General features: G+C 33.9%; 1 protein-coding gene across 1 annotated transcript in view; it reads right to left on the bottom strand.

Annotated features, from left to right (window-relative positions):
- Window positions 1-233: 233 nt before the first annotated feature.
- Window positions 234-11,040, bottom strand: part of rab32a (RAB32a, member RAS oncogene family) — a 55,529-nt gene continuing 44,722 nt past the window's right edge. The window contains exon 3 of the mRNA XM_006625811.3: window positions 234-8,878. Coding sequence (XP_006625874.1) covers window positions 8,729-8,878 — 150 coding nt within the window. The 3' untranslated portion in view covers window positions 234-8,728. The remainder of the gene's footprint in view (window positions 8,879-11,040) is intronic.

Below are 11,040 nucleotides of genomic sequence, written 5' to 3'. Positions count from 1 at the left end.
ATTCTATCTTTGACTGCACAAGATTTATTAACTAAACATAATAAACAATTTTTTTTAAGTAAGACATTTAGATTATTTCATTTTGTATTTATTGTATCATGCAAATGAGATAATGCAAATATTATTCCTCCACATAATTGCTTCATAATACATTTAAACATAACAGCTGGCATTAAAAAGATGTGCTGGTAAAATCTGCTTGTTGTAACATAAAAATGTATAGTGCCAATATATTCAAGTACATCCAAAAAGTCCTTTAATGAATGGAAAGAATCTGAGATTTTTTGGACATAGTGTTGCTTTTACAATAATTCACCAATGAGATAAACTGTGGAACCAATTTATGCTCATATAACAAAGGATTAGTGTACTTATATCAGGTCTCCTCACAGTATTTTCTGTTCAAGACAAGGTTCAAGTGCCTTCAGCCTGTCATGCTATTTCATTAAGACCAGGAATATAGCTGGCTCCTTTTGTCCACGCTGATTCCAAATTATGATCAAAATTATACACAATATTCTAAATGATTCTAACATAATTTACATTTTATGCTTTTAACAACATACACTAATATTTTTTGGCTTTATTTCTGCCCCACATTGTCTTGAAAATAATACATCACAAAATAAGTACAGTACTTGAGAAACGCTGCTTACATCCTATATATTTTTATGTATAAGATATTTTGCCTTGAATACAGAATGAAAAAAATTGATTTGGTAGACAAAAATGTATTTATACAATTGATTTTGTAAACAAAAATGTATTACATATTGCTCCATTTTCCTCCCTTGCTTCATTTTCCAGACTGACATCACTACTGTACATTGTGCTAATGTACTTTATGTGTGCCAGGTTATAGTGTTTTCTGCCTTGTGCGCTGTGTTTCAGTTATACGCTCTCAGTTGCCAGGCTTCTTAACTACCACATGCAAGGATGAAAAGAGAATGCATTTTCTGTAAGTGAAACTGCATTTCTCATCTATATTTAGATTATATTCTTAAAGCTATGCATTTTGTGAATATTGAATCTTTACATGCTTAAGAAGCTTTAGGCTTTTCAGACAGAAATTCTTTTATTCAAAGAGAATAGAGCACATGATACATGTTGGAATTTATCAGCCATGTGACATACAACTTCTTCCATCTGGTTTACACTTCCCAGACAGAATCTAAGAGCAAACTGAAGATATATGACTAAATACACAATTTTATGACCAAACAATAGCCACAGATCCAAAATATAATCGTATCAGTCATTGTTTTAAAACTGTCCTTTAAGTTGTGGGATTTATTCACAAATGTACTCACAATGACTCCAAGACAAAAGAGGTTCACTGTATTTTTACACAAAACAGTGTGATGCTGATAGTTTCACATATAGCACAGTACACAATTAAAAAACATACATATTTTACTTTAAACACAGTGATACATTTAAATATTCTAATGTAACATCTGATGTATGAAGTTTTTGTTTATTTCTCGATACATATTCAGTTTGGGTTTGCACAGTGGTGCAGCAGATGCAATGCAGTTTGCATTGCTATCTGGGTTCAATTCTGGATCTGCGGTGCTATCTGTGTGGAGTTGGTATGGTCTCCCCATGTTCACGTGGGTTTCATCCTGGTGCTGCAGTTTCCTCTCACAGTAAAAAGTCATACTGGTAGGTTAATTTGGTTCTGGAAAAAATGTTCCATAGTGTGAGTGTGTGCGTGTCTGTGTCCATGTGTGTCCTCGGTAGACTGATATCCCATCCAGTATGTATCCCACCGTGTGCCTGTTAGATGCTGTGGATATGCTCTGGGTCCCCTGTGACCCTGAACTGGATTCAGTGGTTGGAAAATGGATGGATATTCAGTTAGATGTGTTGTGCGTAATACTCTACTGTTTCTGATCTGTTTGCAATTGGTCATACCGAACGTCATATAATCTGTCAGTTATACAGTAGCTTTAGAATAAACGATTTGTGTTGGTCATAGGCAATTTTATAATTTTAAAAGGAATCGTAACAGTATCATTAAAGAGAGTGAAAATAAAATTCTCATTATCAACAACAATAAAACTAGTACAGGTATGTAGGAAATACTATTGATTCACATAGAAATAATGTATTTTAATTGAGTAAGAAAAATATTGTTTTCCCCTGAATATAATTGTTGAAGAAACATATTGCATTTAATACAAAAAAAAACCTCAAGAGTCCTTAAACATCAAAGAAGATTAAATAAGAAACTGTACAGTTATTATTTTTTGACATAGTGGCTCTAAAAACATTCACTGATGACTCAAATTAGTGTAATTGAGAACAAAATGCATTCTCTTGAATATACGTGCAAAAATTTATTTTATTTATTTTCATTTTAGGTAGAGCACATGTGAGCTGATTACTGAACAGTTGATATTTCTAGGTTATTTCCCAAGGTTAGGGTTTTGTATCTGGTTCATGTGTATCTTATAAATATACTGCAAACTAATATATTTATAAGGACATATCAGTAAAGGTGACAAAAGTAACTTTGGCTCTGACTCACTTCAGAGCATCTTTAACAACATGTCAGGAAAGCAGTTTAACCATGTAATCTGGAGAAATACATTTGAACAGCCTGTTTTTGAGAGAACAGGGCACATGTGTAAAAAACAAATTTACCAAAGCAGATATTAGAACATTGCCAAAACAAGTCATTAGATGATAGGTCATCCTATAGTGGTTGTATTGGAAAGATCAAACTCTCTCAAGTTTAATGCTTGACCCTATGAAAGGTATTCACAAGGTTGATACTTGTAATATGTGTGATAGTTCACATGATAATACATGAAACAAATTAATAAAGAAGAGCTACAAAAAATGTGCATAAGATGCTTCTTTTATGACTGACACACACAAATATTAGCTTTCCTTCTGTCTACATTTCTGTTTGTAGTTTGAATTCCTAGCTTTTTTACACAAATAACCCATTTCTAAAATCTAGCATCTTAAAATACTACTAGAATTATATGAATGATTTCCATGACCCTCAAATTTCTCAAATTTTAAAAAGGAAACAATTAAAAAGAATGATTAAAGATAAGGAGGATCAGAAATGGTGAGAGTTCAAAGAGCCCCAGGTACTATATGTAAATACACATTTCAATGCAAGGACTTAAGGTTACATGACAGGAGGCATGTACACAGACCAGAAACATGCTGGTAGGTTAATTGACTTCTCTAAATTGGCCCTGGTGTGAGTGTCTGCATGTTTGTGCCCAGTAATGGGTTTGTGCCCAGTAATTAGACTGGCATCCCATACAGGGTGAATCCCACCTTACGCCCAATGCTTCCTGGGATAGACTACAGGCCACTATGTCCCTCAATTGAATAAGTAGTAATTGAAAAGTGAGCAATATTTATATACTATTTGCACTACAAAATAAGATAAGTGACTTCGCCGTGGCACCATGGAACAACATCTCTTGGGTCAAAAGCAAAACTCAGGCCAAGAAATATTTAATTACAAGAAACGGCAAACATACTAGACAATCCCTTTACATTGAATTACAGGGATTAGAGAATTGTAAAATTCCTTTTTTATCTGCATAGTCTGCTGTAGCAGTCAGGCATATTACTCCCACAGGCCACTGTGGTTGCCAACAGCAACACTGCAACATTGGTGTGAGAAAAAGTAAATGCAGTATTCCAGTGAATGAAACTGTGGTACAACAAGATTTCCTACCCGTTCAACAACAACAAAAAACCATTGCTTAGACCTGTTTGAAAACTGATGTAATTTTGGGGGAATATAAAAAAAAAGCTAAAGAAAGTAATACCCCATAAATACCATGTTTTTATCTTTAATAAAGATGAAAAATTTTCTGTTTCTGTTTCATTGAACCTTCTTATGAAGGATTTATTTTTCATAAAATGAGCACCATATACTGTATTATCCATACAGTGCTCAAGCTGCCATTCTGGTCTTATGTAGGCATCACTTTATGGACCAGATGTCCAAATAATCCAATTTGCAGTTCTGTTGCATCCTACCTACTAAAAGAAAGCCTTTATCAGAGGAGGTCCAAATTACTGATTTCAATCTGTTGAAAAACTTAGAGAAAGAATTCAGCAAGCTTTGTGGCAGCTTTCTGAATAAGTAGCAGTAGGTCATTTGTGATTAATTTGGCATGTAGTATAGCCTACTATACTACACCAGGCCTTGTATCCTAGAGTAGAAACTGAAAAATGTTCTGGGTAGCTGTCCTGATCTATCTTACTAGGACCAAACTAAGAACTAGTAACAAAAAGGAAGGTGGAGAAGGGGAAGTAAAAAAAGAAAGCACATTTTTTCTGAAGGTATCCAACACACATTTTATATTTCTCTTCTCTCAGCTACAGTATACAAAAATGCAGCCGTTCTTGAGAAAATAAGAGACACTTACTTGGCATAACTCTGATAATTATAATTTGCCTGTGATAATTATAATTTCATTTGTATCACACACTCATAGATCAGGCATGTTTCTGATACACAGATTCCAAGTCGTCTTTGAGATAATCTAGTACTTATTTGGTGCTTCACTTAACTGGAACAGACGAGAGAGAACAAGAAATACTCTTTTATAAACCTACTGTATAATTTAGTGTCTGTTTGGTTGATTGTTACTCACAGGGTGGTGATAGATTGAAGCAGCAGCTTAGGATATGCCTTCCAAAATTAACAAACAGGAGCTATTCTAAGTCCTATAATTGTACATACAGTATCATTGTAATGTTTGAGAAACCTCACATAAAAATCTACTACATTTATATTTATACAGGAATACCTTGAATTAAATTTTTCAGTAAGGACAAAGGCATATTTTTTATTTGAGTTTATTTGACTGCCAAGACATATTGCAGCCACAAAGTTTTCACAAACCCTTGCAATTAAGATTGTACTTGTTTAGTACATCAAAATGGAGAGCAAGCTGCAAAAAGACAAAGTCCTAATGCAAGAAATTGTATATGGCTAATAAAGTGATCTTGTCTTATCTTACCTTACCTATTACAGAGTACATTATGACACTCAGTACAGACAATTTCGTTCAACTAGCATTAAATGTATTCTTCCAGCAGATTTTTAGATATTTAGGGGCTAAGGTATGCATAGAATTTTAAAAAATATCTTAAATTTAAAGATCTTAAGCAGTGGCACTGGAGCTCCATAGTCCAGAAGTCAGAGTTTTCAGGCACAGGCAAATCTTTAGTCAAGTGTGGCTGGGATTTCCCAAGTGACATGAATTGCTGGAGTACAGTTAGCACAAGTTTCCTAAGATTGCAACAGTTATTCTAAGGACCTGCTGGACACAGCTTGTACTGATGTCAGTGTCTAGTGCACACTGACCTTCAGTCAGTGCTAACTCTCCTGTAAAGCACTGCAGGACTTATAATGTGTCAGTGAAAGTCCTTATTCTTTGCATTTGGAATTTGGACAATTTCAAATATTATGAAAAAACTACATGGAAAATAAAAGTTTTGTGTTCACTGTGGTTGCAAAAATTCTATTATGTGCATTATGTGCACATACAGTACAGTAATATACACTATTATGTGCATTTTTAATGCCAATGTGTATTTTAATACGTTTTCATAGAAAAAACTTTAAAAAAGTAATTCTGCAATTATTTATTGTTTGCTTCTATAATCCTGGTTGATAAATAAGAACATTATTGCCATACACAGTGAAAACAATACTGTTTTTGTTTCTCAATGCACATGTAAAACTATTTGCATTTTTGAAAACAGAAAGGAACACAATCAATCATATTGATATCTGAAGCCTTTTAGAGGATCCGCTACATTTTTCTCTAAAGGTTTAACAGGATCACTTTACTGAACTACTTACAGATCGGCATCAAACATGAATGGTTTAATATTATGTGATTTTAGTTTATTTCAATGAAAGACATCCACACTTCAGATTCATCCTTTTCTAGTTTTCACAATCTGTTCAGCCATTAATTAAAACAAAATAAAAATCATGCATCCATTTCAGTTTTGTGTCATAAGCCTCTACAACGCTAAAAAGCAAAAAGTAGGTAGCACATATATGTGCAGAGTTGCCCAAAACTGATGAATAAAATCGCCATAGTAAAGCGGCTACCAGTTAATGATAAAGTTCCATAACATTTAAAATGGCTGGTTTGATGACTGGTGTTTCAGTGCATTTCGGATCATTTCTATAGAGCTGCATATGCTTAGTTATATACTTCTAGTATGTAAACTATTAGTTCACTTAAAAGTATTTTATGAAAAATGACACATTGCATTTTAAAAGAGTGAATTTTTTCCTCCATTTACTTGAACCATATAAATGATAACAATAGGAATGGCAGTAATGTTATTTTTAAAGGACATCATTTGCAGTATTTTAATGCCTCTTGGTATGGATAGTAATACATTTCCCACAATTTTTATTGGTTATATAAATATAATTTATATTTAGATTTAAAACTATTGGAATATAGTGTATATGGAACGCAGGGGACATATCTTTTATATTTTGCTTTTCTAATAGTAATTTTACTCTTGTATATTTAAGCATCTACCACAAGCCTTTGACAGATCTAATTCCTATTCAATAAACTATTTTTTACATTTAAAATGTATCTACTAGTGAATTTCTAAAACATTCAGAAAAACACATGACTTGTTTAGTCTGTCACTTATATATTAAAGAATTTAATAAAGATTTAAAAGATAATAAAATGGATTTTCAAAAACTGAATAAAAATAGAACATTAAAGATTAGAATTAGCTTAGAGGAATTAAATGATTAATGGCTGCAAATATTTTAAATAATAAAAAAATGATATAATTTGTCATGTTACCTCTTTTACACTGCTTCAATTAATCTCTGAAAGCAAACCACTGAATAGAAGGCAGCTCCGCTGACCTTTCTCTAATACTGTAACTGAGTGTGCTGCATAATTATTTAAGCTCATGTTCATTAGTGTTACATGCAACCCCATCCTAAAAGTGCTCTTAATGTAACATTAGTTTACTGGAAGGTACATTACAAATGATAAACGTGAATTGCTGAATCTTAGCAAATTATTGCTAAGCCCTGTTAAGCGTTCTCAAACAATAAACTAGAGATTTTATGATTCATGCTAAACCCATCAGTCCTTTTATTGTAAACATTTTACATAGAATGATGTCCTTAAAAGTGTCTTTGAAGTACCTTTTGCATTGTGAAACCTTGATATTCATGGCTTTACAAAAACGTACTAAAAAAGATTTGTATTTTTTGCAATATGAAACAAGCTACAGTATGTGATTAATGTACCCCTCTTTATGATAGTATGTTGTATAAATGCTTATATGCAAAATATTAGAGAAATATTTATAAACTGAGGCACACACTATTTAATTACATTAGTTATCTGTCAATACTACTGTTTATTCCAAAAATAAGTCAGAGGCTAATGCGGACATTAATGTAACCTTAACTACACTATGTGAGAAAGAGGCTGTTAATTGAATAGAAAGTGAGTTTATTCTAACCTAGGCCTGGAGTTGGTTTTTTAGAAACCCTTTTTACAGACAACTCTTCAGCTTGGTACAGGCATTCCCCAAGCTACAAACATGCTCAATAAGATATTATTCTTCAAGGTGGGATTCTAATTAAGTGGTGTTCAGTCATAATTCGACAGATGGGAGCTTCTCAGCATCCTCAACCAAACACAGAACCCAACTGTCTGAACCTGCAGTTCCTCTCATACTGAGCAGGATTACTACTGCAATAACACATCATCCATAGGGTAAAATAACCTGTCTCGTGACATGAGATATATGTATGCTAACCCGTACATGCTCTTTTCTAGAATTAGAACTACTTGCAGCAGAAAACTGTATCATGTATCATGCTACATACCAGGGAGAGAAGCACAAGTTCACTGTATTTGTGAGACAGAAAGCCAGGACCCTAATCACGGCTAAAAATGTAAGAACAGTGCTAGTGAAACACCTACCTGTATATCAAAGAAAAAAGAAAGCCACAATTGTATGATAAAATAAAAAAATATAAGATAGCATTCAAAGATGGAAGAAAGACTAGTAAAGTGTTTGTAAAATGCACCTAGTTAAAATTTCATGCAGCAGAAACATTTATCAAATCAATTATTTAATTTCATGGTTTCAGCTATGTTGGTTACTTAAGATGTCTTCAATGGAAATCAGTAGAACTCTGGCACTTAAACCAAATAAAGGAAGACAAACATATACAACCCCCTTTTTCTCACTGCAAAACTAAAGCAGAAACTATATTCATAAAAGAATGTTAGGTCATTGTTAAATGAAGCAGCACCTTTCAATGTTTTCATTCTAATTGCTCAGACAGAAATGTGATATAAAACAATTGGGCCTCTGTGCAAAGGGGTATATTAAAACAAGAACATTAAAAATTCTATCCCCTATTTCTACCAGTGAGACCACTGAAGGCTAAAAGGGCTTAGGACTCTGGGCCCAACTTAGTCAAACCATTAGATTTGAGGAATGATCATATTAACATTGTGAAAGTTTGCATTTGATGCCACAGTGCTTAAATGGCCCACAGAATTACAATTACAATTACAAAGTAGTGGTAACAGTTAGCCAGAATGAGGTCAAAGACTGTATTACTGACTTTAGCTCAAACTGACGTGGGATTCAGAGTTTAATGTTGAGTCCTGAAATCCAGTCCTTGACTTGAATGTTCTCTTGATGAGCTGTAACGCTAGCAGCACTGGGACTTGCTCTCTGCTGCCACAGCTTCCTGGTCCAGTTTCACCTTGTCTCCATTACTGTCCTCATAAGGCAAGCCCTTGTCATTGGCTAGGATGTTCTCCACCAGGAAATGGGCAGCTTCATCCACATTTATGTTATCCTGAAACACAGCAAAACAGACAGTGAGGGGTGGCACGTCAGATGCAGTGGTGTTAATTAAATTACCACAACTGCGAGGTAAAAATAACTGTAAGTTGTTCACTACAGTCTACCTTTCTGTATGTGACATTACAATTTAATCTTAAATAAAAAAACATAAAAGTATTAAAATCTAAATGTTTAATGTTGATTTGGGGAAATGTTTTCATTTTAGTGATCAAAAGAAGATAGACCCTAACTTAAATTTTACAGTGAGAACTAACCCTTAAAAAAGTAAAATAAAATACCTAAAATCATTCATTGTTTTTTGAACTGCTTCTTACATTTCAGAACTTCCAGAGTCCAATCCCAGCATGTAGCGGGTGCAAGACAGGGTATACCCTGGATGGGACACCAGTCTATCACAAGTCAGACAAAGAAATGCGCACACTCAAACCAGGGCCAATTTTTCCCAGAAGTCAATTAACCTACCAGTATGTTTTTGGACTGTGGGAGGAAACTGGAACACCCGGAGAAACTGACATAAACATGGGGAGAACATACAAACTCCATGCAGACAGGACCCAGGATTGAACCCAGGACCCCAGTACTGCAAAACAGCAATGCTAACTATTGTGCCTAATACCAAAAACCAAAACCAAAAAATAGAACAATAGGTTTATTACTTCTTAATAGAACCAAGCCCATCAGTTTACATTATAAGCAATCTCAAGCCTGTATTGTTTGAATATGAACATTAACTGGATCCTTAAGCACATTTAACTTTACTAAATGCTGAACCTAAATATTAACTGATTATATTCCTGTTGCTTAGTTATTTCTTATAACTGTCTTATTTAGTTATACAGCATTTGATTGGGCTGACTGTGAGAATAAAAATAAATAAAATAATATTCCTCACTTCCTTAAGCGCATCTGCGAAAAAAACATCAGTTCCTGCCAAATAACTAGTATTTAGTCCTCTGACACTGAGGTTCTAAAGGGTCTAGGTTATATGACATTTTATTACCATAATAATGCATAACTTAATTATGTTTAAAAAAATAACACTCTGGAGAAGGAAGCCATCACACCCTGATGGAGGAACATGATTCCTGATCAATAAAAAACACCGGAAGTATGGTTAACAATGACTGAAAAATCGCTAGAGAAATATTCAATGAAGTCACTATACACTGAAACAGTGTTTTATTTACTGTGTCCTGTTAGAAATTACATTGTAAGATTCACATCACATTTCCCTGATGATTTTTTTTCTAGTTGTATTTATTTTTGTATTGGATTTATTTGGTGATGTAAAATTGCATAATACATTGTGTTCCACATTTTTGGTATTCATTTTGTAATGACTTATATCTCTTTAAATCATAATTAGCAAAACTGGAATCCAGTGATAATTGTATGCTATTCACCTCAGTGCTGCAGAAAATAAAGTTTAGTATGTCTATCAAAAAGATAAATGCACAATCACATCGATTTGTAAAATGGGGACTAAAGTATACTGTAGGTCAAATAGGCTCCTAGATCAGTGATCACCTGCAAAATTGTGCTGGTGGTTTTGCAAAACACTCAACAGTTGTGATGTGATGTGAAAAGCACTTTGGCCCATTTCTTATTTTGCTGGGTTTTATTGCTTTAAAGTTGGAAACAGAATTGGCTGAACGCAAGATCAAAAAGGAGATCAAGTGAAAAAAATAAACACAGAAACTGCAAAACACTATATATGAGTCTGGAAAGCAATAACAAAACAGGATCTGCCTCCCTTATGTCAGTCATGGACTACATCCTATTACAGACACTTTCTCATTTTAGGTGTGTATGACAAAAACCATAACTGGAGAAAAGTCTGAATCAAAGGGACGTTGAAAGAAAATCTCTCGTTATTAGGCTGAACTGTAGTATTGAAGCACAGCAGGAGCAAAATTAAGGGAAAAAAAAGATGACAGCACCTTGACAAGAAGTCAATAAGGACAGAAGTCAGTGATGGATGATTTCATCAGGTGATATTTAGCCCAGCAGTTGCAAAGTATTTTTCTACTTCAAGCACCTGAAGGAGCCAATTTCCACACAGGTGTCAACAGAGATCCAAACAGCTAAATCACATTTAACTAAAAATGCTTCCTTTTTCTCCAATTCTGTGTAACCAAATAACAAACCACATAA

Source organism: Lepisosteus oculatus, chromosome 2 (assembly GCF_040954835.1).
Source record: "Lepisosteus oculatus isolate fLepOcu1 chromosome 2, fLepOcu1.hap2, whole genome shotgun sequence".
NCBI classification, from domain to species: Eukaryota; Metazoa; Chordata; class Actinopteri; order Semionotiformes; family Lepisosteidae; genus Lepisosteus; species Lepisosteus oculatus.
The sequence above is the reverse complement of the archived record's forward strand: the minus strand, read 5'-3'. Positions and strand labels throughout refer to the sequence as shown.